At 49.6% G+C, this 26,390-nt stretch overlaps 8 protein-coding genes across 8 annotated transcripts; 5 read left to right on the top strand and 3 right to left on the bottom strand.

Moving 5' to 3' along the window:
• The first annotated feature begins 4,957 nt into the window (after positions 1 to 4,957).
• Positions 4,958 to 6,675, top strand: BKA55DRAFT_166446 (uncharacterized protein). Its single transcript, XM_046184998.1, has 3 exons — positions 4,958 to 4,978; positions 5,025 to 5,439; positions 5,517 to 6,675. The coding sequence occupies exons 2-3, from the start codon at positions 5,219 to 5,221 to the stop codon at positions 6,592 to 6,594; spliced, it is 1,299 nt and encodes a 432-aa protein (XP_046054983.1). The 5' UTR covers positions 4,958 to 4,978; positions 5,025 to 5,218; the 3' UTR covers positions 6,595 to 6,675.
• Positions 6,676 to 9,116: 2,441 nt separating this feature from the next.
• On the bottom strand, positions 9,117 to 10,678 carry BKA55DRAFT_589623 (kinase domain-containing protein; the record flags this gene model as incomplete). The annotated part of the gene is made up of 2 exons (XM_046194965.1): positions 9,117 to 9,248; positions 9,302 to 10,678. 2 exons carry the CDS (start codon positions 10,676 to 10,678, stop codon positions 9,117 to 9,119), a joined length of 1,509 nt encoding a protein of 502 aa, XP_046054982.1.
• Positions 10,679 to 12,154: 1,476 nt separating this feature from the next.
• BKA55DRAFT_166368 (uncharacterized protein) lies at positions 12,155 to 12,954 on the top strand. The gene has a single exon (XM_046184997.1). The coding sequence runs from the start codon at positions 12,443 to 12,445 to the stop codon at positions 12,842 to 12,844; it is 402 nt and encodes a 133-aa protein (XP_046054981.1). The 5' UTR covers positions 12,155 to 12,442; the 3' UTR covers positions 12,845 to 12,954.
• A 488-nt stretch (positions 12,955 to 13,442) lies between these two features.
• BKA55DRAFT_166366 (uncharacterized protein) lies at positions 13,443 to 13,846 on the top strand. Its single transcript, XM_046184996.1, has one exon. The coding sequence runs from the start codon at positions 13,537 to 13,539 to the stop codon at positions 13,753 to 13,755; it is 219 nt and encodes a 72-aa protein (XP_046054980.1). The 5' UTR covers positions 13,443 to 13,536; the 3' UTR covers positions 13,756 to 13,846.
• A 4,062-nt stretch (positions 13,847 to 17,908) lies between these two features.
• BKA55DRAFT_554562 (kinase-like domain-containing protein) lies at positions 17,909 to 20,891 on the bottom strand. Its single transcript, XM_046191602.1, has 6 exons — positions 20,398 to 20,891; positions 20,244 to 20,325; positions 20,039 to 20,188; positions 19,602 to 19,977; positions 19,134 to 19,543; positions 17,909 to 19,078 (listed from the first exon to the last, which is right to left on the bottom strand). Exons 1-6 carry the CDS (start codon positions 20,517 to 20,519, stop codon positions 18,380 to 18,382), a joined length of 1,839 nt encoding a protein of 612 aa, XP_046054979.1. The 5' UTR covers positions 20,520 to 20,891; the 3' UTR covers positions 17,909 to 18,379.
• Positions 20,892 to 21,349: 458 nt separating this feature from the next.
• Positions 21,350 to 21,908, top strand: BKA55DRAFT_533946 (Longin-like domain-containing protein; the record flags this gene model as incomplete). Its single annotated transcript, XM_046189532.1, has 3 exons — positions 21,350 to 21,386; positions 21,455 to 21,751; positions 21,805 to 21,908. The coding sequence occupies 3 exons, from the start codon at positions 21,350 to 21,352 to the stop codon at positions 21,906 to 21,908; spliced, it is 438 nt and encodes a 145-aa protein (XP_046054978.1).
• A 483-nt stretch (positions 21,909 to 22,391) lies between these two features.
• BKA55DRAFT_166221 (Peroxin-3) lies at positions 22,392 to 24,325 on the bottom strand. The gene is made up of 3 exons (XM_046184995.1): positions 24,053 to 24,325; positions 23,628 to 23,992; positions 22,392 to 23,575 (listed from the first exon to the last, which is right to left on the bottom strand). The coding sequence occupies exons 1-3, from the start codon at positions 24,208 to 24,210 to the stop codon at positions 22,512 to 22,514; spliced, it is 1,587 nt and encodes a 528-aa protein (XP_046054977.1). The 5' UTR covers positions 24,211 to 24,325; the 3' UTR covers positions 22,392 to 22,511.
• A 405-nt stretch (positions 24,326 to 24,730) lies between these two features.
• Positions 24,731 to 25,918, top strand: BKA55DRAFT_554551 (uncharacterized protein). Its single transcript, XM_046191601.1, has 3 exons — positions 24,731 to 24,910; positions 25,056 to 25,394; positions 25,450 to 25,918. The coding sequence occupies exons 1-3, from the start codon at positions 24,793 to 24,795 to the stop codon at positions 25,638 to 25,640; spliced, it is 648 nt and encodes a 215-aa protein (XP_046054976.1). The 5' UTR covers positions 24,731 to 24,792; the 3' UTR covers positions 25,641 to 25,918.
• Positions 25,919 to 26,390: the final 472 nt, after the last annotated feature.

Raw genomic sequence — 26,390 nt, 5'->3', positions numbered from 1 at the left:
TGGAGAAATCAGTTGAGGTGATGGCTAAACCACATAAGGTATTGACACGGATTAGCTCTGATCATGTTTGAGGGTAACAGTGGTGAACCAATCAAAGGCCATTCCATGGACAATTCGAAACATGTGCAAACGACGGCGCCCAGAAGAGGGTGGCTGCAGAACGAATTGGGCACTTGTGCGGCGTTGCGTTGCAGTAGCGTGAGGTGTGTGGTGTCAGCGCAGGTGGAGGAAACCCTCCACAAAGCTGCTAACCTGAGACAACGTCTCAGGTGAGATGAGGTTCGACGAACGAACGACTCAGTCCCAACACAGCCGCTACTGAATGAGAATCGCAATCGCCCAGAGTTACAGCGGGCATAGCCCTGAGAAACAGGAACGGGATACTGAAGGCGAGGCAGAAGCGAAAGTAGGAAGGGAGAGAAACCCGATTAAGTCTTTAAGAAGCCATTCTAGCGGATGGGTTAAAAGCCTCCGTGGCTAGCTACTTTCTGGCTAAAGCAACCAAAAGCCACCTGAGGCGTTGGCGGCGGGAGATGTGCGGCGCCTTTTTTTCCATCTCGCAAGGGTCATGGCGTTGAACTTTTTATTGTATGGGACTCTTGCTTTCTAAGTACCATGAATCGTATAGCCCAAGGTTCCGTGTCGTGACCCCAACTCTGATGTGAAGAGTTTCTTTCTTCATTCGCATGTACAGTATGCGTACAGGAGATCAGAAAATGAATGTGGACTTTTGATGCCGATGAAAATGATGAGTCTGTCACAAGTGGTTGGTCAGATCAGGATCAAGACGAGAGAGGTCCGATCAGAGACAGGGGGCATAATACAAGGAACGTCGTCATAAAGGCGGAAATGGAGCGCTGTCGATGCAAGTGAGACTCTTGAATGTTCACCACTGTGATATGGCGGGGGTCAGATATTGGATGTTGTGATACGAAATTGAACTTTCCCCAAAATACTCAAATCCAGTTACCATATCGATCATTCCGGGTTGATTTCTGCAGTAACAAACTTTTGACAGCAGTGAAGGGTTGCAGTCGAGTTTCTCAACACGCCCAACTCTGAGTCTTGGAGGAAAGGATTTGTCATTTTTGTCAGTGAGTGGTGACTTTTTCCCCAGACATGATTGATGGACGTCAGAACGTATGCAGATCATTTCAGAAAATCACAAGAGGGAGTGTAAATAATGAAGATCATGATATTTTTTTATTTAAAAAAATAATAAAAAATAATACACATGCTGAAGCAGCCACAAGATTACTTGTTACACACTAAGACTATTGGAGGTAGTTTTCGTCTGCCTATTATTCACAAGCTTCCTCTTATTATTCTGACTTATATTCTTATAAAAGCAAAACTACCACGTATTGCCATCTGGTGCACGGTAAGCGGGGCTAAAAGGAGGGGGGCTCAACTGTAAACGACGGTGCGAAACAATCGCAAGAACATATACAATGAAGACGAATGGACACTCCTCTGTTTCCAAGTCTCTCTTCTTGACCCCGTCAATGTCCACGGCCAAGCATCCTCGTAGCGATGACATTCTCCCATCGACTCGGTCTAAAGCCCTTGTGGCTCTTATCATAGTAGTTGGTATGGAGGTTTGCTGTATCCTGATGTATCCATCAAAGGATCGTCAGGGCCCTAAGGTTGTTTGGGGGTTCTGGTGCGAGTGAGGGGCAAGTTTCAGCGTGTGAGAGAGTTGAGATGGTGGAGACGACAGGACGTATCATTGAAAGTGGGTTCCTTTGGCGGATGCACCGAAGATTAATGAGGTGCCTTGGGTGCTACGGTGTTTTTAGGTGCGTGCGGTATTGTATGTATACTTGGTGAGGTGCCCAGTAAGCAGCCAAGGTCGATGTCAATGGCCACGAGGCAGTCATGGCACTCCAAGATTTCTTTGATGTGAGGATGGTGGTTTTGCCTCGGAATGCCCTCTCCCAACCATGGGATAAATCGAACTTTGGCAAGGGCGACCCATGTACCCGAGCCCCATTGAGGAAGGCCCCCGATCTCACCTGCCTACCGTACATGCATGGCATTTTTGACTTCCCTGGCTAAGGTAGGTGAGGTTGAGCTACCTGCCTGAGATGGGATGAGATTTTGTGACTGTGATATTCTCACCTATCGCTTGCCAGTAAACGAGAATCATCAAAACCTCTCATCAGCAACAATATCGAATCGTCCAATGAACCCCCCTTTTCCATACTCCTTTAGTGGTCTTCGTTTGCTGATGACAGACAAAGGGCAAGCTATCATTGGCCGCTATTTGATAGTCTGTCAATCTTTCTTTCCATGGTCATTATTACTTGACATCGTCGTGGACCACTGACGAAACAAGTTGCATCGTTCTTCAGATGACCGGCTCTGGCCCATCCCGGACCACCAACCAGCGGCCTTGAGACCGCTAGCGTACCAGCGCCATGGGGTTAACTAGCGGCGAGCATCAATAAAGCCTTCTGAACAAGGCGCTGATACTGGCTGTTACAGGTTACAGAAGTCTTCCTGACAGGAATGAGATGGAATGGTTTTCAGATTCTAGTCATCCCTGGGGGCCCTTCCACACCACTCCCCCCGTCCCAGTAAGACCCTGAAGCTGCCACCGGAAACACGGTACGACAGGCGGCGGTACGGCTCACAGCGAATTCGTCCTCATCAGTGATCTGTAAACGCAACACACACTGCTTCTTAACAGTGAAGTGCTTGTTTGGGTGTCTGAGATCGACACAAGAGGCATATCAAGGCCGAGGAGCAGTCAAGTGGAATTTGGATCTTCAACCTAGGGGTCAGGCGAAGCTGTACGGACAAAAAAAGAGTCTGAATGGAGTATTAGTCAGTCAACCGAAGTTGATGGGATCAACGTATGGAAATAAGGAGCGACGCATGGTGAAAGCCAGATACTCCATATATTGGAGGCGAAGGACATCACATGTTTCGGATGCTGATTGAATGGAAAATCATAGCAGCACATCATGGCCGATATAACAATTACACACAACTCGTGCGCATATGAGGTTCATGGCCGACAATTCGAACAGGGATCTGCGTCCAAGCAGCAGCAACTGGGGCCACGTCGAAGAGTTTGCTAGTATTATCAATATCAAACTGCCAGCAACGGTGGGAGCAAAATTTATGTCAACAAGGTCAACGACGAGTGGCCGACGTTGGCTTGGGTCGCGTGCATCCAGCAGCAGGATTCAGGTGAGGACCACCCCGGACCCTGGTTCGCCATGCCTCGTGTGCTGTTTCCTTGAGGACGTTTGTCGGCCTGTCAATTTGTCAGTTCTATGTATGCCTCGGATAGCTACCATTGTCTTCTTCTTGTCTTCTTGGTAATATAATTCGATCTCTACGAACCGACAAGATAGGTAGCTCTGGAATAGGGGCCTTTGCACCGCTCTCTATTACGTTTAAATGTGTAGTCTGGCTGGTAGTTCATCCTTTCTCAGCCTTTGGATTGGTGCTGGATAGCCTCACCCCCCTCAACAGTCTTAAGCTAACCAGGCCCCCCCGGTCGTTTTCTATTCTTTCGATCGCATCCATGTCCCTTGGCTCGTCTCGCCGGGTTGGATCCATTGCTTCAAGATACGAACCAGGCGTCGTGCTTTGTGTCACTTTTCTCCGTATCCCCCTTCATAAAATACATGGCACCAAATAAAACATCGCCATGTACCCAACTGACCCCTCATTGACGACCTGGTGAATCTCTGCTGTTATTCTTTCTTCGCGGTTGTCGTGAGATTTCGGCCTTTCCTCAACATTGCGTCCTTCTCCCACCTCTCCGAGAGCCTGACTTTGATACGTACAACCAGAACTGCGACTATCTGTGATTGCTCGCTGTCACTCCTGTACTATTGCTACCGCCGGCACCAACGCCTCTCCCTCGTCACATTTACAGTCGGTTGTGGGAATCTCTTCATTCGCTGATCCGTTGCGTCTGGCCCACGGTCTTGCATCTTACGTTGTTGGCTAGCCGCTTGATCTGCTTGCACTGCCAGTACTTACAGGCCTAATCACCCGGTCAGTCCATCGACAAGAGCGAGGATCTTTCTCGATTTACCATTTGGACTTCTCTCGCTCTACCAGATTGGCACATTTATCAGGGACATCCCGTTCTACTAGCGACCCTCCAAAAGGACAGCCGCCAAGAGGTCGCGCTACTGTATCTCCAATTGACGGAATAAGCAATTCTGTGGTCGTTTCCCACTACGACTACCAACTGAATTTGGGAACCAACTAAAACCAACTTGAGTTGAGCGAAACCACGCGAAACACGGGCCTGCCGGGCTGGAGCCAACATCCCAACCCAACCAACCCCGTACCGAATTTGATAAAACAAGTCGCCAGTCGATCGACCGAGGCCACTCTGACGCCCCTGGCTTTCACTCCTTGGATTATTTACTTGCAACGAGGAGGAAATAACAATCGGGTTATCTCTTCTTGTATCCTTCTCGGTTCGTCATCTTCATTTTTCCTTTTCCTTTTCCTCCAGTTCCCCTCCCAACCCTCCCATCTTGCAGAACAAGGGAAAGCAAATTGGATCTTGCTTCATTTGTTGCTCTGTCACATCTCGCACAGAGCTGAACCGCCCGCTTTGAGCTTGGACCCGAGTCAGAGCGCAGGGCAAAGAAGAGCGAGCCGTCGTCGAACCATCCACCACCAACGGACCAACCAGCTTCTATATCTGGTCTCTGTCGCCTGAGCTGAGCTATCGATATTATTCCTTCCAGTCCATCCCATCCCATCTCAGCCCAGCCCAGCCTCCCTTTGTGTGGTTCTGGTTCTGGTTCTGGACGTTCTTCTGGTTCTTCTTCTCCGTCTCTCCCGCGACAAGACTCACCCAAAGTCAAATCGAATCGTGTGCTGACTCGAGTCGGCCACGTTCACGATCGTTTCCATTCCTGTCTCACTTCACGTTTACGGCCGTCTCCGACCGATTCGTTTCGTTCCTGCTTTGCTTTGCTTTGCTTTGCCCTCTGCTGTACTCGCTAGTCAAGACAAGAAAGGAAACCTCTAACTCGCGACAGCCCAGACCCAGAAAAACCCAGGTACTCGGCTCACTCTGGCTCGCTGACTGGCCTTGCCTTACCTACCTTGCCTACCTTAACTTACCTATTCCCTCTGCTTCTCCTTGCAGCTCTCCCGTTCCCGCTCTTGTCTCCTTACAACACGAACCACCTGTCGCCATTTCCCACAACCCTGCACTCGCACTCTTTTCATTATGAGTGCTGCAATTGCAATGGCTCCCTCTCCCGCTCCTCACGAAAGGTTCTCCAACCCCGAACTACCCGCTCCCTCTTCTTCGGCTGCCACCGTTGGAACTTCTCCATCCGCACAACGGTCTTCTCTCAACCTTTCGACATCGCATGCGACAACCCAATCTTCTACCAGCAGCAGCCCTAAAGCTGCGGGCCAGGGTGCTAAATCACCACCTTCTAGCGCGTAAGTCTATTTCCTTTCAATCAATTGACCCGTCGTCGCCATCAATTGACCAGTCCCTTACTTATATGCCCTTGCAGTTCTCGATCAGCTGGCGCACCCCCTAGAATTATCGTGAAGAAGGAGCCTGCCTCTCCCAGCATGACCCATACACGACCTCGACCACGCAAACTTGACTTGTCCAAGAATACACCCAAATCCAACCAACCAACCTCGGCACGGCCTATGACCGCCCGTGACGGCCTTGCTATCCAAGAAGTCGGTATCGCCTGCCTCTCTCCTGGCTTTGTCACCCAAGACCCTGTTATGAAGGAGCAGCTGCAGCGGAGCATGTCAGTTCGAGAACAACAGCGACACATCATTGAAGCTAGACTTCACCAGCAGTCTGCCAAGGGAGACGGACCCGATAAAGATCCCGAGTCCCAATTCGCCGCCAAGACACCCGGCATGTCGAGAAGAAATAAGGCCCCTGGCCTCTCCATCGTTGCGCCCTCTCATGAGCAATTTGCCAACGAGAGAGTCATCCAGTCTGCGCCTCTTGGCCACAGCTTTACAGGACGTCAACATCCTGCTCCCATGACCCGTCACATCACCAACCAGCCATCCAACCTTTCGAGTACTTCTCATATCCACCACATTCCTGCTACCCAAACGGCCAACCGATTACCACCTATCAGCGATGTTTTTGGCCAAGGCCTGTCAGCGCATCCCGACAATGCTCCTCAGCCTCAGTCTCTATACCCTAGTGGCCCCAGCTCTCGTGGACCGATGACATCCCCCAGCCACCCTCCACCCCCCCCGGCCCCTACGCCTGGACGAGGTCGTGAGTACAGGTCTGCCGAGGAAGCGCAGCAGGAGCTTGCTGGCGGGCGACCCGAACTCCTCCCTAAGCTTGTTCACTATGGCGGACACCAGCCCCCGACACCCCCTTCTCCAGCTCCCGGCAGTCGGCCTGTGGATGCTTCACGAAGCGCTAGCACCAGCAGGCGAAGGACACGAGCTGAATATGAGGACGGTAGCCCACCTCTGGGCCATGGACCTGCTCCCACTCGCCGTGGGCCCTTTGGTGCTGGACGCGATAGCCCAGAAACTCAGCGAGCCAAGAAGGAAGAGTTCATTCGATTATGCGAACGCGCGTGGGATCTATTTCACTCGTAAAAAACCTCAAGACAATAATCAACAATAATCTTCTCTACAGCGACCAGGCTCTCTTTAGTTTTGGTCATATTCTTGGCCTAATAATCAAGGCGTTATTTCAATTTATTACTTCAACCATATTGTGTGGCATACGTCCAGATCGGCTCTACAAGGTTGGATGATATGGCGGTTCACGGAATTGGAGGTTCACCGGGTGGACATAATGTTTTTCATCTTGACGACGCTATGAATACTGTGCGTCAATATTCTGATTGTTTGGAGGCAACAATCTTACACCAACAACCTACTCCTCGATTTGACGCACCATCTACTTATCGATTGGCTGGGTTGTAGTTGTTGTTGATCAGGAGCTCTACTATTTTTTGAAGTAATCGCAAAGGATGCTTCGCAACCTAGGGATGGGGACAAAACAGATATCCAGCTGTGGCTCTTTATTTTATTATTTTATTTTCGTCTCTTGTTTGGTTATTGGAAATGGCTTGGTCTGGTGGGCTGCCAGATCCCAGGTATGAGCAAGACGAAGGGGGTTGATTATGTTTGTTTTGCATACTTACGTCGTTTTTGGCCAGGAATTGGCCCGGATTTTGCTTGGATCTATTTTTGGCGACGGTTTTTGTAGACCTCGCGCGGTGTACGGGTTTGGAAATAGGGTGAAGTTTCAACATGATTGACATATCTGTTAAGGCAATACTTGGCTCACAAGTCTCTGTAGTTTCCTTTGTGACTTAAATACTCCATTCCTTGAAACACAGACAAACCCGATCACAAACCCATGTTCCATATATTAAGAGTGGTCCGAGTATACAATAGTACACATATATGTTGAGATGGAGAACTGCTACAAAGAAGCACTTTATTTTATTTTATTTTATTCATTGTCTTGGCTATAGGCTATAACTATCCACCCCCTCAAGGATTATACTAAAGCTTGCTGGGGGCTATCTTGGGAAAACCGAACTTTGAGATATCATCAGTCGTCTTCCCATCCAATGCAAGCTCAGCAGTAACTCGACCAATAGCGGGAGCAAATTTGAAGGCATGGGCATTACCTAGAGCAAGAATAACATCCTTGTGCTTCTCTAACTCGCTGATGATAAACTGTCGATCAGGCGTGATAGTATGCTGGCGAGTCACAATTGCTCGAAGTCAACAACTTTGGCGCCTTTAATGGAAGCTTGATAAGCTGCGGCGCTGCCGAGGGCACCGAGACCGACTACGGCGACGTCGTATTGTTCCATTGTTCGTGTTTGTGATAGTTTAAATTCGAGGAGAGTGTGAGGATGATGAGCTTGAACTTGAGATGGGTTGTGAATGGGGGAATATATAGGTATTTATCTACATTTGACTGCCCATCTGAGGTACAGGCTGCATTACCAGTTAGAGTATGAGCCAAGTATTGTCTTTGGTTACTATACCGTGTCACTACTGAACTACAATGCGACGATGATTGGGTTTGGGGATTTACACCAAGACTCGGAACATGCTCCTGCAGCGTCCCCCGCATATTATACCGGATAGGCTATCCGATCCACGATACCAACACTGTCGACATAGTAAGAACAGGCAGATCTAAATGGTTCATGGCGAAGAATGTTACCGGCTACTTGGGCCGATAGTTAAGACTATACTGAGATCTGAGGATGCTGTGAGAGGCGGAAACCTTCCAGTCTCATCACACACTGAGTCACAGAGGCTCTCTCAACGATGTGTTGCACATGTAATGTAATCAACAGACAAAATATCTTGGATATATGTGCTCTTGGCATCTTTGTGCTGACATAAGAACAGCTTCTTGTCTATTCTGCTTTGCTTGATATTTCTTGGGCGTCGACGACAGGAATACATCATCTACGCCTCTTTTCTTCTTGACCTCCTAGGACCGACAAATACAAGACCAAATAGCTTTGGACCTGAGCTTCCTGTTCCCTTGGCCTTAGGCCTCTTCCCATGAATCATATCCATTCGTGTTTGCCCTGCACTGTCCTGCACTGTCCTGCGCTGTGCTGTGCTGTGCTGTGCTGCCCTGCCTTATCTTTACCATGGCGCGCTATGTCTTTAAAATGCAGTCTCCTGTAACGGAAAACGTTCTTGAAGAGTATATAGACTGAGCCTCCCCATCCCATCAACCCAGCCCCTGAGCAATAACCAAAACGTGCTGTCCTTTCTCATAAGTGCAAGGAACCGCCACCCTGCCAAGACATGATACGCTTTAAAATGATTAAAAAAAAAAAAAAATCCATGTTTCTGTTTACAATGCGCCCAACACCATTGCTCGATTGAAATAACAAAAGAAATAGTCCAAACGATGGGTCGTCGAATCATCAGTGGCTTGATATGGCTTGCTTCGCCAAACGCAACCATCAACGCCAACATGCCATTTCCGCCCTCTCGAGATTGGCCATCCTTCTGGAAGCCTCTTCGCAGTTTGACCCTTACCGCGGGCCCTGCTCGGTCGATTACTCATCGAGTTTGAATCGCTCGAGTTCAAAGAACCCCCAAATTGCCCATCATCAACATCATCATCATAGACCCTCTTCACCAGCCTTGCATAGCTTGATCTCACGTACCCATTCTGACTTAAGGACCTGAGCGGCCGTCAAGCGTCGAGTCGGGTGGGGGTCGAGAACCGAGTAGATGACATTGCGGCATCGCGCCTTGTGCAGAGTTAGTACATGACGCACAGTTTTCACACATTGAATGAACTTACCCGATGAAGCGATTCGATGGGGCCGTAGCCCTCCTCATCACGGCGACCCTCTAAATAACGGGCGTAAAACTCGTCATCATCCTTCTTGGCCAGTCGCCAAAGGTGTCGCCCTGTCCGCATTGCCATAAAGATGACACCGCAAGCCCACACATCTACAGCTCTGGCGTCGAACTCCTTATCCGTGTATTCCTCAGGGGCAATGTAGGGAGCAGAACCGCACAGACCAGATACCATATGCGCGTCCGTCTCCCAGGCCATTCGGAAACACTCTCCGTTGCCAAAATCCGTAATTTTGAGGGCGCCACGGGTCGTCAGGAGCAAGTTTTCGGGCTTCAGATCGCGGTGCGCTACACCCATTTCATGAAGATATTCAACACCTCGCATCATCTGCTTGAAGAAACAGTCGGCTTCTTGTACCTCGAGCTTCCCACTTGAGAGAACGAGGGTGTACAAATCTCCTCCAGCACAGAACTCCATGACTTCGCAGTAATCACCCTTGGCATCCTTGAGCAAATCGAGTGTGTGAATAACGTTGGGATGTCGAAGCGAGGACGATATGCAGAATTCGGCCGTGAGTCGCTTGCTATACTTCTTCTCTGTCTCCTCTGGTCTGCGCCGGAACTCCTTGACAGCAAAGAGCTTTTCATTGCTGCCACCAATCTTCTTGTGGGAGATTCGAACAATACCAAAAGCACCACGCCCGACCACCTCCTGGCATTTGCCGTATTTCTCCACTAGGGTTGTCGTTGCGCTCGGTCCACCTTTTCTATCGCCAGCTTCCTCTTTTTCTTGCTGTAGTGTATCCACCCAATTTGAAACGAGCGATAGATCGTGCTCGGCGGCTGCTTCCTGTTTCTTGCCGATGATTGCTCTCCACATATCCGAGAGCTTTTCCTGACGTCGACTAGACTTTAGATGGTGCTCATGGCCACCCTGTGCTTCCGGATTTAAAACAAATCGTTGAGAGGGTTCCTTGCCACTGGTCGATTTCGTAGCGGGTTTGGCTGGTGCTGTCGCCTTGTCAGTCGGTTTGTGCGAAACCTTGTCGCTACCCTTCTCGGTGGACGAAGTCTTTCCCGCGGGTGTAGAGGTGCCGTTTGTGGAAGAAGCCCGTGGGCGATTTGGTAAATCGACAGTCGAAGGGGCGGGAGTCGGAACTCTTGACGTATCCTTGGATGAGAACATGCGGGTGAGACGGTTCTTTACTGAAGCCGTTGGCTTCAGATGCGTGTCTGAGGGAGGATTTCCATTATTAGCGGTTGCACCATTCTGTGGTGCTAGACCAGGGGACTTCTTGACGCCATCCTGAGACTTGACCGAGGATGGTTTCGAGCTCGATGCGGAGGGCGGTTTTGAGGAACCAGATGCGGTGGGCATTTTTGTAAGTGAATACGAGACAAGCGTCACTGTCTGGGGTATTGATGAGGATATTTAAGGCGAAGAGTCGAGAGAATAAAGTGATGGTAGAATATGCGACGACCTGGTGCGACACCAGAAACGGGCGTCAGTGAGCACGACTCGAGCAAGGGTGGATTTGTTGCGCAACGGATGAGTCTAAAAGCAACGGTTCAGTTGGCATGCAGCCGAAGCCAGCGTACAGCAGTAAGCCAGGTAACAACAGAAATGCCGAACGCAGAACCGCGAGGTTTTAGTTTCTGGTCAAAAGGCGCAGCGCAGCGCAGAATAAGATTGACGAGTGCTCAAAAACAGGACAGTGGGGTATCTGAGTTGTCTTTGGGTCTTCGATCTTGGCGGGGAGTGGAGATGAGGCGAAGCAAAAGGCGAGCGGCAATACGTATTGGACTGAAAATGTATGTACTGCAGTGTAGGTATCGGATTGGAGGTGGTGATAGTGGCTAAAAAGCCCGTACCTCAAGAGTGGCGGGTTCTGTTCTGTTCCGCTCTGTCGTTGGTGGGGCCGATGTAATTGATCGAAAGTCCCGAACAATACCGACAAAGAGCCTATTCCGAGGTAGAGCTATCGAGTCACCCAGAGTCGTAAGAAGAGAACAACAACAACAACAACAACAACAACAACAACAACAAAAAAAAATCAAACAAAAAAAGGGCGCGCAGAGGTGGTGCTCAAAGCCGTATGTGAACTCTTTCTTGGCTGATGATGATGCCGAACGCCAAGACAAGGCGGATGCAGGTCACGGAAGGATGTCGGCTTCTAGGGACCACTATTTGTCGCGAAGTAAGGTACTGAACTGGCTGGACTGGAGCTCGTACGGAGCAACCTGTGGTGAACCTGGGTCACGATGACGAGACGAGAGAGGTAATTTCGAATTCAACTGCCCAGTTTTCCGTGCAGTGTAAGTTGGACGCAAGAAACCCTCGCCCTTCCCAGTGGCAGCACTCGCTATAGAAGAAACGCCTACAGGCGTTGATGGGCTCTGAAGCCCGTGCAGCTATACCAGAGACAAAAGATGAGGAGAGCGGACAATCTTTGTCGCAACTGCTAAATCAAGCAGAACAAGAACAAAGAGGAGAATAGGAGAAAGGGTGAGACGGAGAGGAAGTGTAGAGAAGAGGTGAAAAGAAGTAATGGTGGGAAAAAAGGGAAGCGGGAATTTTAAGACGACGGAAGGCAAGAAGAAATAGTGAGTGAGGGTTTTGAGTAGCCTACCTCTCCAACGGCCTAGGCCTAGGTAAGGTCAGGTCAGGTAAGGAAGGGGAATTAATAAATAAGGTAAGGCTAACTTGAGCAGTGAAGGAAGAACGATCTATCCCAAATTAAAAGCCCAGATACAGTGACTGACTGACGGACAGTACTGCTGAGTACTTTACGAAGTGTGATATTTGCTATGAAGACGTATGTACCTAAAAGGTTAATCTGAGGGTAGGTACTTATTAGCATGGATGGAACCGCTGTAAGAAAGAAAAAATTATAGCTCCATCTTTCTGTAATTTGCCTAGCACTTACAAGGACTCGCTCCTGGAGAAATGGAGAAAGATGCCACAAGGACGAGCGGCTGTTAACCATTTATCAAGCATCGCATTACCCATCGACAGCACCTTGTTCGTCTACCTCAAGAAGAATATTCGTAAGTGCCAATAATCCGGAAGACACCTATACATCAACATCAGACTCCTAGAAGCCATATTGCCGGAGCTGCGCCGGCATCATATGGCTTTGTTATGGGTCGCCTTGATCATGCATTCCCATATATTACCAGTTCCAAGCTACATCAGGTTCATCATCGGCCAATTCCTACCTCAGTCGGTTTCTTGCTGAATCTCGGTTTCATCATGCCCTGTAATTCAAGTTTGAAGGTACAGTACATAGGTCCCCGGTGCAGAGGAACAAATGCGCGTCTCTTGCTCAAGCAAGGAGGCCTGGAGGCTGCATTGGCGGTGGTCAGAAGGACATATTTCCATACTAAAACACGACAGCTCTGCTGGTCGATCACCCAATCCGCTGTTTCAAATTTCTCCCGTCCATGTCACTCCATTATTTCCGACATCTGCCACAGCAGTCAAGGGTTTTTAGGTGTCTGTGTGAGCCCTGGCCCTCACCAGGTTAAAAAAAATCCATCATGAAAGGAGGGGCCACCAGCGCTACTCCGCGGAGGGAGTAGACTACCTCGAATGCAGTGTATTGAGTTCCAGGTACCAGAAAGTCGATGCCACTCTGGACGACAGTGAGACCCGCTCCAACAGGTCTCTTGTGAACTGGGCCAAGACGACACAGTACCTCAAGCCGGGAACCATCGAGCCCCGCCTGTCATCCAACAGGGGCATATATGAAGTATGTTTTGGTATGGGGTACCCTTCAGTACCTCTCGTTGAACCTCATCTGTCTTTCATCCATCACCGAAAAAAGGACCACGGACCTCCAATACAGCCAAGCTTTGCGGCGGAGACACCCCTGCAACATGGGGACGTGCTTCTACTACTCTCCAACAGAACGCTTCTATTACTATACACTCATCTTCGATATCATATCAGCTTGAATTGCATGTTGTCCAACGCACATGAACCCAGACGCGGTGACGTAGAGCAGCGAGCCAATCATGGATACCGAGGCGAACATCTAAATGTATGACGGCAGATCTGTGAGCCTTGTACCGCACCGCACCGGCAAGCACAGATCCGGTCCCCTACAATATACGACAGAATCAATAACAACTCAAGACGAGGTGCGGAGTACGGGTCAAACCACACGATAGGATGTGGTGACTGTTTCGGCATGGCGGTGCAAGGCATTACATTGCATTGCATCGCATCGCATTATGTACAGAGGCGAGGCACTAGACAAAGTTCTTGTCCCCAGCCGCGCGGTACGGATTGTTTGTGGTATGACGAGGCGGCGGCGGAGGGGTACCAGGGCTTGGTTCACTCAGAGCTCATGCTTGGTTTCTACGTTCCATCAATTCTTCGAGCATGCTGAAGCGGCACTGGAACAGTTGCCGCATTTCTATCCGTGCCCGTACCGACAGATTCAACGTTAGCGCTAATAAAGAACACCAGCTCAAAGCAGAGCCGATGCACTTCAGCGGTCGATGCGGTGTGGTGCGGTGCATCTCTGCGGGTACCCTCGGGGGGGGGGGGGGGGGGGGGGTTGACTGACCGTTACGTCTTTCTAAATGTCCCACGATTCGAAAATGGGTTATTGTCTAGCAATGGCTGGGCTAGAATTCACCCTGATAGCAAAAGTAAAGCCTGCCGTGGTGGGAAGTTTTCAACAGCCATGTCGTTGATATGTGCGACTCGAATGGTGCTTGGCACATGAATGAATGAATCTGTACGACAGCCTAGGAGATTTCGGAAAGTAGGCGTGGATGCAGTAGATAGTGGTTTGTATCACGTCCTCAACCTACCTGGCTTGGAAAGTTACCACCTCCACTGCCTACCTGTTGACATGTGCCATGATTTGGCTGACCAAGCTCTAGGTGTGATTATGATTTCCAGCTTGTTCGAGGCTTATCCGAACCTCACACAAGCTGAAATCAACGTGACATCTGTCGTAGAATATTCCAGCTGCAACATGAATCTGCCTTTAGACATGGAAAATCGGGATATTTTCCTCCTGGTAACGTGAGAGAAAGGCCGGCCTGGTCTGCTCAGGCCTTTTTGTGTTTGATATTTTGTTGGATACGTGCCCTCGACCTCGTGCCGACCCCAGCCAACTAAGGTAACTCCACTAACGTTAGCAGAAATGCCAAGAAATGGCGCATGGGCAGGGACAGAGATCCCGCTAGACAGGGATGTCAGAACTGTGGAGGTGATAGCAACGCTAGTTGAAATGTGCCTTTGAGAATCTTTTTGATCGAAGACTTGCAAGTGGTTCTGGTTTGGGATTGTTGAATATTACCTCGCTAATGAATAGTTTATTGGTGATGATGGAGAGAGATAATACATGGTGATATGGGTGAGAGTGCCGATTCTCGAGCAACATCCGATAGGTAAGAGTAAATCGTTTGTCTGGCGACCAAGGTAAGTTACCATATCCTGTCAATCTGCCAAGACATGGGTTCATAGAATCGAACTTTCCCAAACATGGTCTATGATCAGTACGTCGAAACCAATAGGTCGTGCATAAGATCCCAGAGATGATCTTATGCTAGTGGTAGTGCTTCGACTTCATTTTGCCTTTGATTCCTCGAGAGTATAAAGCCGTGTACTTTCGCCTTCTCCTGAGGCTTCAATTTAGGCATGGGACCTTCAGGTAGGGTATGTACATATACTTGGTGCTCCATGCCCACCTTGAAGATAGCTAGCAGGTCATTGGCTGGCCCTATAGCATTGGCATCAGCTTGTTGTAGAACCCTGTAAATGTACTTGAGTGAAACAAGAATACGAGTATATCATGATTATCATGAATTGGACTGTCATTTTGGACACAGATAGGTACCTTAGGCAACACTATGCGTATTGATCAGCATGGAGAATGCATTGCAGGCAAGTTACTTCAAAAGTTCACCGTCAACGAGATCAACACCGGGCCGGGAAATCTTTCTCCCCACAGCTCAAGTAGGTAAAATAATTCACCTTAGACACCCAGGTACCTGTAAGGTAAGGTAGCTGCATCCAGTTCAAAGACGGGAAAGGATGAAAAGATCCAGCTCAGAGCTACAGTGACAAATCACTCCTTCCACATTGGTGGTGGCTGCCTCGAGACCTGATAGCAGAGTCGGTACCTTCTCCATTCCCTTAGAAAGAACACAAACCCTTGCAAGGCACCTGCCTGGTACCTCATGTAGGTAAGTATCTTCTTTCCAGAGGTAGGTACTAGGTAGGTAGCCTTCCTTCAAAACGATTCAGTCATGTAACGTCTTTGCTATTCACCAAAGAGACCACCAACATCGTTCCTCTCTTTGCTCTCGCAGAGAGATCATCCTGTGTGAATGTCCAAATAGGCGCCTCGATCCATGTACTGGTACGGCATTATGCGTTACACCGCTGGGGCCCCTGCAATCGGGCTACCTTCACATTGGATGCCAGGATATTCACAGACACATCTGTATGTAAGTCACAATACGTCCAATATCCTTCGCAATTTTATTCGTACTGATGAAAAACAGCATCGCTGATAAGCCGTTAATATAAGTTTTGTCTTTGTGACATAAGTCGCATTCACTCATATGAGGAGTCGTATTAAGCAGCAGCAGCAGCAGCAGCAATAGCAACAACAGTAACACCACCAAGCTGAAGGAAACAGGATCCCAAAGTCGCTCCTCAACGAATCGTTTCTCCTTGTGCTAGTTTCTTGATATCACTTGAAGTACACTATGAGGTATTTCCAAACATCCGCACAAGGCGCGATGAAGCGGCGTGGCCTGCTGGAGCTGCCGCTCTTTTCTTGTTTGGATTTCTCCAAATACGATGCCTGCATATCTTTCCCTATGTCCTGTTCACGCATGTGCGTGCACCCCTCTACCAACCCCCGAAATTACTCGAGGAAACCTCTATTCCTGACACTACGGTCTGGGGCTCTGTCGTCCCCACCAACCCTCAATTGAGTTAGCTCTGACAACAAACGCATCTGAACTTTCTCTGTGAGAGTTGTTCAAAAGAAGAGGCCTCCAGAAGGCTGGAACTGTGCCCCGCTCGCTTGATCCATCGAGCGTCAAGGGTTGAGTTGCGCAAGGTACTCGAGTTTTCCGAGTGCTTCTTCCGACTTTGACATCCTATCCGCCTTAACTACCCGGAAAGACTAGGTAATATATTCCGACCAGGTCTATAAAGTCAATATGCCGATTCGTTGAACTCTAGCTCGGAGTCCACCCAGCTTGCTGGGTAATGCTCATTCTGCAACCCTGGGGTTCATGTCTGACCTATTGTTGAAACTTTTACATTGAGCAGGGCTGCCAACTTCTTGCATGCAACCATCACGAATTACACAGCTTGATCGGCATGGTGGTGGCATTCAACTTAATAAGGGTTCTTTCATAAACATAACCCCAGCCTGCAGGGATGAAAGCTTGCATATCCCTGTAGGCTCGTCTTCTAACAAACCTTATCACGTATAAGGATTGTTCTACGTGTTCTAGCGACCTGTGTTTGGAATATAATCGATTACATATCCTGATGTCTTCGGACGATTCACATCAAAGGAGAGAAAATGAAACAATACCCAGAGGACTTTTCTTTAACCCAGGAATATTCATGTTGGATATACATGCGCAGTGCCGGGTCCCTTCACCGCTCGACCCGTGTCCGTCACAAATCAACATTTATCAGAATCAAAAGGTACGATACCTGACGCTCCGTCCCCAACACCCTGCGGAGTGGGCGTCGCAATGTCACCATGTACCAACATGTCAGCAAAATGGGATATTTCAGCGACTCCCTGGTCTGGCATTAGCAAGGGACAGATTGTAAGGGACTAGACCGCAATCTTTTCAATATTTGGATTAATCTACTATCTCGTGTTGACGTCACACCGTCTTGATTTACAGACAGACAAAGATCTTACACAGCATCTTTTACACCGACAACAAAGTGCCTTCACCGTTTGCTCGTGCTCTATCGCCGAGAGCTCACTGGCTCACTACACCCAGTCGACACCCGTCACGTCAACCCCAGTTCTGCTGCCGAAAGCTATCCCTGTAACCCGCACAAGCTTATCGAAGTTTTCATCTTGACCCTGCCAGATAGCAACGCGGGCCCATGCAGCATACCCAATTGTGTCTCACAGCAGCTTGTTGGTCGCCGTCAATCGCAACCCTAAGGGGTTGGCGGCTGAGCCTTCATAGTACACTTGATGTATAGTGACACCTTGAGCAACGGTTTCCACGTGGCTCCGGGTGTTCCTGGTGTCTTTCTATACAGTGGCACCCACTTATGCATGACGAAGGAGTCATCCCGAATTTTATATCCCGTCTTCGGGAGAGCATCCCGCTGCCGCGACTAATCTTGACACCCACCGTTGCTGTGTTCAGACGAGATAGCTGACTGATCTCGAACACGTATCGAGATTGTCAGAGCTTTTCTGCCAGCTGTGCTCGGACAATTATCTCCTCATCGGCCAGCATGGAACCGGCGTATCAGGCCTAATATTTGTGAAGATGTGTTATCTACTGGCTACGCCTGCTCGAAGCCCCTGCCTATACTCCCAACTCATGCAAGATACGTTGCAGACCTTAGAGGTAAGATTAGAGGACGGTTCCTATATTGACCGGCTTTTGGCTGCCTGGGCAGCTGTGCACATCTATTTCAAAGTTGTAAATTCCTTACATGGCTGTCAACCTCCTCATCAAAAGCCTGGCTGCCCGACCACGCCAAACAGGGGAGTCACCACCTTCCTGGTGGTTGTTATCATCACCTCTCTTTTATTGTATGTGGTCGAGTTGTCGAGGCTCTAAATCTGTCGAGTGCGACGCTACTCGTACCGGCCTGCAGTTCACACTTTCCATTGCTTCAAATATTACCCTCAGTTGCATCCAACGGACATGTTACACGGTGAGCACTCCTTTTTATACCTATGTCTTGTGGCATCGTTCTCACTGAGCTTCTAAAAGAGTCCACCGCCTTTAATCCGTCACTACCAACCATGTTGTGATCACCCGCGACGCCATAATGGTATAACATACTTTCCAAACTCGTAGCCTTACCCCAAGGTGCAACTTGTTCTTATTGTTTCCCTGTGAGGCCAAGCTTGGATGTGAGATGCGAAAGCTTGGCTGCTGGCCCCGATTTCTGCAGGTCATGAGAATTCTCAGAGATGTCTTCATGCCCAGTGAGCCCAGGGACCCCCTTCAGTTTCTGTGTCTCTTTGACAAACTTGGTCAAATATACTGTGGGCCTTCTCGAAGAATCATTCTGGCCAGACGTGATGTTCTCTATAGCAGTTTCATACGCTCGGTCATACACGTTGAAGTCAACGGCTGTTGGCGAATCGGACACCATATCTGGAGGAGCCTCATTGGAGGCGAACTCGTCCATTGTTCCTGTGCCGATTCCCAAGAAAGGGGTGTTATTTTCCTTTGTTTCGTGAATTGGCGGAGTTTGGCTGCTTTCGTCAGTCTTTTGATTCAGAAACTTCCGGCGCTGGTAGAGCAATGCCTCGATCACCTCTGCCTTTGCCCTTTCTTGGGATGCATCAAAGGTGTCCTCGGTGTGTTTAGGCGGGCTACTGTTCGATCTGGCGCGATGCTTGGCCAAAATGGTCTTGAAGCGATGGATGGCTTTCATGACGCAAAGGAGGTGATTCATCTTGCGAGTAAAGGCACGGTTAACCTCAAGCTCATTGGGAGGTTCCACCATGTTGGCACAGTTCTCTTCAGCGGAGAGCAGAGTGTCCGTACCCTGCTTGGTGACCCAGGGATGCTCCTGTTTAAGTGTTAGCTCTGCTATGTCGGATGCTTGCAAGGCCTGAACATCTTACTCGAAGTTTATCCATGGTTATGCGCTGCTCCGGGTCTTTATTGAGTAGCTTCCGCATGAGGTCGGCAAAGTCCGGATTCTCGTCCTCGGGGATGGACGGTTCGTCGGTCCTGATAGCGTCGTACATGTCCAAGACACCGTCACGGTTGAACGGAATGCGTCCATATCTTAGACAGTAGAGCGAAACTCCCATGGACCAGATATCAGCTGCGGTGCCCGACACGTCACCATGCTTGCCGCAAAGTTCAGGGGGAAGAAAAGCCGGCGATCCTGCAGATTTTGCTGTTCTCATGTTTTCAGGTTTTTCGAACATCTCGGAAACGCCAAAATCGACGACCTTGAGCACGTCATCATCAGATAAGAGTAGGTTATCTGGCTTGATGTCTCTGTGGATAACACCCTGAGCATGAACTGCGCGGCATATCGTGAGCGTCTCAGAATAATTGGGTTTTGGGGTGATTGCACTCACGATACTCAATAGCTAATATCAGGTCTCGAAACCAATAGCGACAATTTTCCTCGGGGTAGGGATTGGCGTGTTCGTCTAGGCCGACCTTCATAACGACACCCTTTCGGCACATCTCTAGGACCATATAGATTGAATCTTCCTCGGGGTCATCAAGAACCTCGTAGAGTTGCACTAGGTTGGGGTGATTTAGTTTCTTCATAATGGCAATTTCCTCTCGAATGAGGTGCAGAGCGTCATTGGAGTCCTTGACCCTGGGCACTGAATTGAAGGGACCTCCGATGCCAGGGCCCATACGCCTTGGGCCTCGAGGGCCTTGCCTGAGGATCGTGGATTGGAGGCGTTTCCTGAGTCGAGCCTTGGAAAATTCTTTGACGGCCTGGGGGCTGTGTAAGTCGGAGACGAATTGGGGCGGGCTGGCTTGGGAGTTCAGTACTCACATATTCATTGCCGAATTGGTCCTTGGCAAGATGGACAGCGCCATATGAACCTCTGCCAATTTCTTCCAAGATTGTATACTGGTTTACTCGATGATGAGAGCAGCCATCAACATCCTCGTCCTCAAATTGTGTCTGCGCATCGAGAGTCTCCTATGGAACTGGTCAGCCCAATAAGGCCTTGTTGATGCTGGCATCAGATTCGCACCTTGACTTCTCGATGAGCGCTTGGGGTTCTCTTGTGATGCCTGAGAGGGCTTGAGAAATGAAGAACTTCTGCTGGTTCCGTCCTTGGTTGATGCGATTGTCAATTGGCCAATTGGGCGCATTTAGGATTTGAATAGGCTTTGAGTCTGACTTACAGGTGATGGATGAGTGGTGGGGGAGGTTTATCGCCAGAGGCATCGTCATGTTGGTCGACTCTGACTTGTGGCGAAGGGAAAGTGAACGAGGGTCTCATCTCTGGATGAGTTGCTGCATCCATTGTCAAGGATGAGATGAGAAGAGAAGCGATAGGCCCAGAGAAAGATATGGGATGAGGTTAGTGTTGATCGAATCGAACTCTATAGACTAATCAGTCAGTGACGTTGCCCCGCACCCCGCGGTAAACCAATATACTATGTGATATAACAGGAATTGTGTTTTGATAAGGTAAGATACCTATGTATGTATGTATGCTCTCCAATTGAAGATGATTCAAAGAGAAAGAGGAGAAGCGTGACAGACAAAAACGGGTTTAAGAGTGATTGTTAGTGCCATGTGATATGATTTGGTGGTAGGTAGTTAGAGGGATGGGACGAACCGAAGGTCTTTTTCGAGTCCCGTCCTGTCTCCAGCTGTGATCACAGTGAGTGAGCCTTGGCTGAGCGGGTTGCTTACAGGCGGGGCACAGTCAATCTATGGTACCGTAGGGGACTGGACACCTGCAGTCAGCCTGCCCAGCTACCTTAGGCGTGGGACAACTGGTCAAGAGCTTTAGGCCCTACCCCACCTAAGCTCTTCACTAAACTTCAATGGGCACAGGCGCCACAGTTAGCTAAGGTAGGCACCTATCTTACCTAGCATGGAGGTTGCGGATGGCGGGAGGTTCCATCATACCTAGGCTTGACCTCCTTCTCCACCAAAACAATTCATCACATCGCATCGCATCGCATTCCATCTGCTACACCATCTGTCTCTAGGCTCCCACTATCGCGAATCTTAGTCCAACTCAACTCGAGATACACTTATCCGCCAACTTCTCCGAGCAATACCTACCCAAAACCACCTCACAGTTCAACTTACACGTCGACCTGAACCCCTTGAACCGCCATCATGGTTGTCTACTCATTCCACATCTTCGACCGACACAGTGAACAGCCTTCCCTCGCTCTTTCCCCTCTAGATCTCCCGACTAACAATCCTTCTTCCCTCTTTTAGCCGAATGCGTCTACTCCAAGTCCTGGCTACCGTCATCTGCAGGCCCCGAAATCGCTGCTCCGAGTACATCCTCTGACGATGCAAAGCTCCTATTCGGCACAGTCTTCTCCCTTCGAAATATGGTCCGTAAGCTCGGCGGCGACGACGACGCATTCATCAGCTACCGCACGGCCCAGTATAAGCTACACTTTTATGAAACACCCGCCAACTTGAGATTTGTTATCCTCACCGACACAGCGACCTTGAGCATGCGCAATGTGCTACACCAAATTTATATCAACTTATGGGTCGAATATGGTGTGATCTACGAGCAGGAAGAGTGTATCATCTGGGCTAACTTTTCTTTGCAGTGGTCAAGAACCCCCTAGCGCCAGTGGAACACAAAAACGGCGATGGTGTCAAGAATGAGCTTTTCGAGTTGGGCCTTGATCAGTTCATCCGGGGCTTGATGTGAGCGAGAGGAGCAAGAATAACGAGCACTTTTCAAGGCATTACCTTTCGGGGATACCACCTACAACCACGGGGCTGTTGGAGATGGGGAGATAAACCCATCCCCCCTCCAGTAAAGATACTGCGCTCCTGGGCATGGCCTAAAGGCTGCAGGTAGGAGGGAGGTGTGTCTACTGGCCTCCCAAACATAAGGAGAATAACCCAGACACAAGAACACTACAATCGTGTCGCCCAGCTCCGAGCAGGATGATGATTTCGGCATGGCAGCGCGAGTCCATACCAGAGCCGGAGAAACGTCCCTCACAGTTCGGCTGAGGAGGTATGCGGAAGTAGAGAAGAGAAGACTACCCAACGCCATTTCCGGCATCAATGTTACACGAGGAGGGTGTTAAACCAAATCCCTCGGACTCGACTAAACTATATCAACACCGTACACTCGCCTCTAAATAACCAACATGTGACATTTGTTTGCGTCTTCAGTGGCCCAAATGCTTCCCGATATTATGCTGCTCGTTTATCTCCATCCTTGATTTCCATGTAATGATCCCGCCATGACTCCTCAAAGTTATGTAGCAACACAACAAAACACAACCAGAATACATACGCCTCACGACTTGTTCTCCACTGCTCGTCCCCATGCGCTCTCGAAGCCCCCCTGAGAGTCTACCACAACCAGGCTTGATTCCCCTTGTGCACCTTGGACTTGTGTCTGTGTCTGTGTCTGTGGTTGCGACACTTTGGTGACACCAGTTGTCTGCGAAGCGCCAAGATCGACAGCACTGGCCATCAGATCATCGTCTGTGCGAATTTCCTGCTCCCAATTGCTTGAATACACGACAGCGGCAAAAGCCTCAAGATCACGGACAGTCTCCATTTTCTGGAGGTATTCATTAGGCATTCCATCGCCAATAACATGTGCCTGGCGTGTCAACACCGACAGGATCTTAGGCAGTAGAATCACCTTTGAGCGCTGCTGGTCCTTAAGTTCGGGAGTTACGATACCATCTGAGGCCGGGAGTTCGAAGGCGGCCGTGGCGAGCTTGTTATCAATGAGATAGGAGAATCCTGCGTCGAGGAGAAGAGTGAGGACGTGCGTGAAGCTGGGTGATTCAATGAGATCGGCTGTCTCGTCAAGCAGCCGTCTCAGGATTGCCTGTGACGCGGCTGTTGACTGCTCGCCATCCTGATTAGATGTCTCGTCGAGAATGCCCGACTCTCGAATCACTTCGTCCTCCATGCCCCTGGGTGGGAGGAGAAAGTTGAGCCAGTCGGACTTCTGACGCTCCTCCTTTGTAGAACCTTCAACAAGCTTCCTCACCTCGGTCGTCAGCTCAGAGAACCTCTCAAAGCTCAGGAGGTCCCTGGGGCTCAGGCTGCCAAAGACGGTGCGCACGGCGCTCTCCACTCGGTGCATCAAATCCACCCAGCCTTTGTTGAGTAGCCACCAACTGAAGGTCAGGTACTTACGATTTATGTCGAAGTCACTGCCATATGTCTGTTCTATGTTGTCGTCATCGTTGTTCTCAAGACTGATGGTGCCTTGTTGGCCACCTGTTGCGAGGGCCACCACACTCGATAGATAGCTTCTTCGACCGAGGAGGTTGAGTTGTACCCGAGTTAGCATTGTAAGCAGCGCAAGGGTATATATCAAAGTAAAAGACCGCGTCACCGCTGCAGGGTGTGTCAGTTCTGTGCAGAGAAGAAGAGCAAGGCTGCTACTCACCACTGATGGTTACGTCATCCCATAGTTGTCGCTTCGTCTTGCGAGGCTTTGGTGCTTCCTTGTTCGCCCCAACACCAGCGTTGAATGGTGAAGATGTAGGGGCCTGGCTGGTCTGTACACCGCCCTCGCTTTGGCCAGCCATACTCTTCCCATCGTCCTCTGTCAATGTAGTATCGGCGATGCTGGGTGGCGCGGCAGACTCAGGGCCACCATTCTTTATAGCCTTGGTGGCTTTCATCTGCTGAATCTCAAATGTGATCTGCTCCGTGTTCATGGCCTCGAGGATGGCAGTCGTGGCGGAGGGCAGGAGAGCCAGGACGGTGAATGTGCAGTCCTCCTGGTTCTGTTCAAAGCGACGTCGCAAGCTGTGTCATGGGTTGTCAGTATATGTTGCGTATCGTTCCTATCAGGTAGGTGATAGTTACTTCTCCTTGGCGATACGGTCGCTGCTCATGCGCTCGCGGGCATCATTAAGCTTTCCAACGACATATTGCGTCGCGACGTAACCGACACCGATGACGCCCACGCCGACAGCAATGGGCGTACGATTGTTGCGCAGCCAGCGCCGAGCAGATGTGAACATGATTTGAAGATGGTGGAAGATACGCGACGAGGAAACGGTGATCAATTGTTCATGAGTTGTAGCTGTACGTAAAGTATATCCGATAGATCGATCCACCGAGGCAGAGGTTACTGCTTTGTGAGCATGTGGACGTTAAAAAGCCGTTGAGGGTTTGGGTTCGGTATGGTAGCTTCTCGTTGGGGTAAGGTTGGAGTTAGGGGAGGTTAAAAAAAAAAGGTTCAGGATTAGATATCAATGCCAGTGCCAACATGAGCCTGAGCCTCGGCCCCGAATATGGATGGAGGCTTGATATTGACCTAAGAGTTGCCGTACCTTATACCCCGTGGTCGGAGTCGGTAGACGTGGCCGAGGTGGAGTCTGTAAGATGATATGTGGCTGGTACGATAAGATGGTTGACATCCATTGTGTGGCTGTGCTGAGCTGAAGCACGGGGTAAGTGGGGACCACCTAAATCGATCCCATGCCCCTCCCTTTTATGGCTCAGTGACGTTGTTTCGTTTGGAGAGTCACTATCTCTAGTACTTTATCTATCTCATCTTCTCTCGCGTCTATCTCAGCCCCCTTCTTCAACTCTCCTCAACCATGATCATAGCCCACAATCGACTATACAATAGCACCGACAATATGGATCAGCAAGAACCACCAGAGTTCATCCTCGACGTATTCGCTGACCCGCGCTCGGTTCGTGAAGTCGTCAAAGGCAAGTTTACTGCTTGTTCTCTTGATCGTCTTCCTACCCTGGACACCCACCCCGCTATCCTCCCTCGTGACAGTCTCAACGACAAAGGAGTGACAATGCTCTCAAAGTTATCATGAATGCGCATCATTAACACGTCCTCTCACAGGAATACTACATACAATATTCTTTAATCGGTTCTTCCCTTCTATCGTCCCACAAACCCGCGAGGTCCTTGACACGACGCTTCCATATGTCGACGACGACGAGCTTGAGACTATGATAGATCAGCGCGTCGCGGCTCTCGAGCGTCAGATCGATGTCCAGCGCTCTTCAGGCGGTGCTAACAGCGCCAGCACCGGAAGTGGTAACGGTGGGCGCGGCCAGCTCGTTGTTCAGTTTTTCGAGAAACGCCGTCGCAAAGCCTGGCTGTCGCGTGGCGACGAAGAGGTTTGTTGGGAGTGTTGGACCATTAAAGTGACTGTCGCCGAGCCAAGAACAGAGAGTGGTACGGAACTCCTGCTCTCTACAGTAACATGAGGGATTGCTAATATACAGCATAGAACGTGCCAAAGTTCGACGAGCAATGGAGCAGACCCTCTCAGCAACAGCGATGAAGATAGTCGCATTTGTTAATACACACAAAGACCACATACCGCCCATCACAACTCAGGGTACCAACCCGTTTCCCTACAAGATCAACATTGACCAAAAGGAGGCGGCAGGTTGGGCAACACGGATGCGTATATACTAGAACGATGACTTTGGAAGAGTCTCGCGCCCTAAGATTATTGCGGGCTTGCGGCGCTTACGCTACCTCGACCTTGCTGTACCTTTGTAGCAACAATTTACTCTGGTACATGCTCAACGTTGGATTTGTGGAACAGTTTATAGCAGTCAAGGCCTGGCCAGGCTTGGCGAATGGTATAGAACATCCATTCGTGTTGGATATATAGATCAAAGGCGTTTGAGGAGTTATGACCAATGACCAACATACATAGGTCATTCATAATAGATACCCCTTTCTAACTACATGACGACTCGTAACTCTGCCAGTGACACAGAAAAAGCCCAGATCGAGTGTCTCAGCCACTCACGCTTTATTTGAACGAAACACGGGAGAATGAATGGTCTAGATGCTCGGAGAGACAGATCTGATTCACCGGCATTAAACCACAGCGAGGCACAGAGACATTGACTTTGCATCAGCGTAGTAAACGTTAAGCACTGTAATCGAGGCCAAAATGTAAATAGTAGCTACCGTAGGTGGTCAAATGTCCAGACCGTTCCTTTCCTCGCCCTTCCCTGTTCTTTCCATTCCCGAAAACCAAAGCAAGCAAATCTCCAAAAAGCGAGAACATATAATGTGCGCGCAATACCCGTTCACCATTCCACCCAGAGAACCATCCAAACTCCTGGCAGAGAATAGCATAGCATAAACAGGCCAAGGGAAACGCAAAACAAAAACAGATCCCACAAAATTGCTATTCAGCATCCTAAGCCT

Source organism: Fusarium redolens, assembly GCF_020744475.1.
Source record: "Fusarium redolens strain MPI-CAGE-AT-0023 chromosome Unknown BKA55scaffold_2, whole genome shotgun sequence".
In the NCBI taxonomy this organism is placed as follows: domain Eukaryota; kingdom Fungi; phylum Ascomycota; class Sordariomycetes; order Hypocreales; family Nectriaceae; genus Fusarium; species Fusarium redolens.
Note: the sequence above shows the minus strand (reverse complement) of the source record. Positions and strands in the feature narration are given on the sequence as shown.

Bases quoted from the DNA above. Each gene is read 5' to 3' on its own strand.
- BKA55DRAFT_554562 (XM_046191602.1), bottom strand. From the start codon at position 20,519: ATGGATGCAGCAACTCATCCAGAGATGAGACCCTCGTTCACTTTCCCT. The intron at 19,978-20,038 runs GTGAGTACTGAA...CACAGCCCCCAG, and splicing joins ACCAATTCGGCAATGAATAT to GCCGTCAAAGAATTTTCCAA. The intron at 19,079-19,133 runs GTAAGATGTTCA...ACACTTAAACAG, and splicing joins TAACCATGGATAAACTTCGA to GAGCATCCCTGGGTCACCAA.
- BKA55DRAFT_166221 (XM_046184995.1), bottom strand. From the start codon at position 24,210: ATGTTCACATCTGCTCGGCGCTGGCTGCGCAACAATCGTACGCCCATT. The intron at 23,993-24,052 runs GTAACTATCACC...CCCATGACACAG, and splicing joins GACCGTATCGCCAAGGAGAA to CTTGCGACGTCGCTTTGAAC. The intron at 23,576-23,627 runs GTGAGTAGCAGC...CACACCCTGCAG, and splicing joins GGATGACGTAACCATCAGTG to CGGTGACGCGGTCTTTTACT.
- BKA55DRAFT_166446 (XM_046184998.1), top strand. From the start codon at position 5,219: ATGAGTGCTGCAATTGCAATGGCTCCCTCTCCCGCTCCTCACGAAAGG. The intron at 5,440-5,516 runs GTAAGTCTATTT...ATGCCCTTGCAG, and splicing joins AAATCACCACCTTCTAGCGC to TTCTCGATCAGCTGGCGCAC.
- BKA55DRAFT_166366 (XM_046184996.1), top strand. From the start codon at position 13,537: ATGTACAGAGGCGAGGCACTAGACAAAGTTCTTGTCCCCAGCCGCGCG.
- BKA55DRAFT_554551 (XM_046191601.1), top strand. From the start codon at position 24,793: ATGATCATAGCCCACAATCGACTATACAATAGCACCGACAATATGGAT. The intron at 24,911-25,055 runs GCAAGTTTACTG...GTCCTCTCACAG, and splicing joins GGTTCGTGAAGTCGTCAAAG to GAATACTACATACAATATTC. The intron at 25,395-25,449 runs GTACGGAACTCC...TATACAGCATAG, and splicing joins CGAGCCAAGAACAGAGAGTG to AACGTGCCAAAGTTCGACGA.
- BKA55DRAFT_166368 (XM_046184997.1), top strand. From the start codon at position 12,443: ATGGGTCGCCTTGATCATGCATTCCCATATATTACCAGTTCCAAGCTA.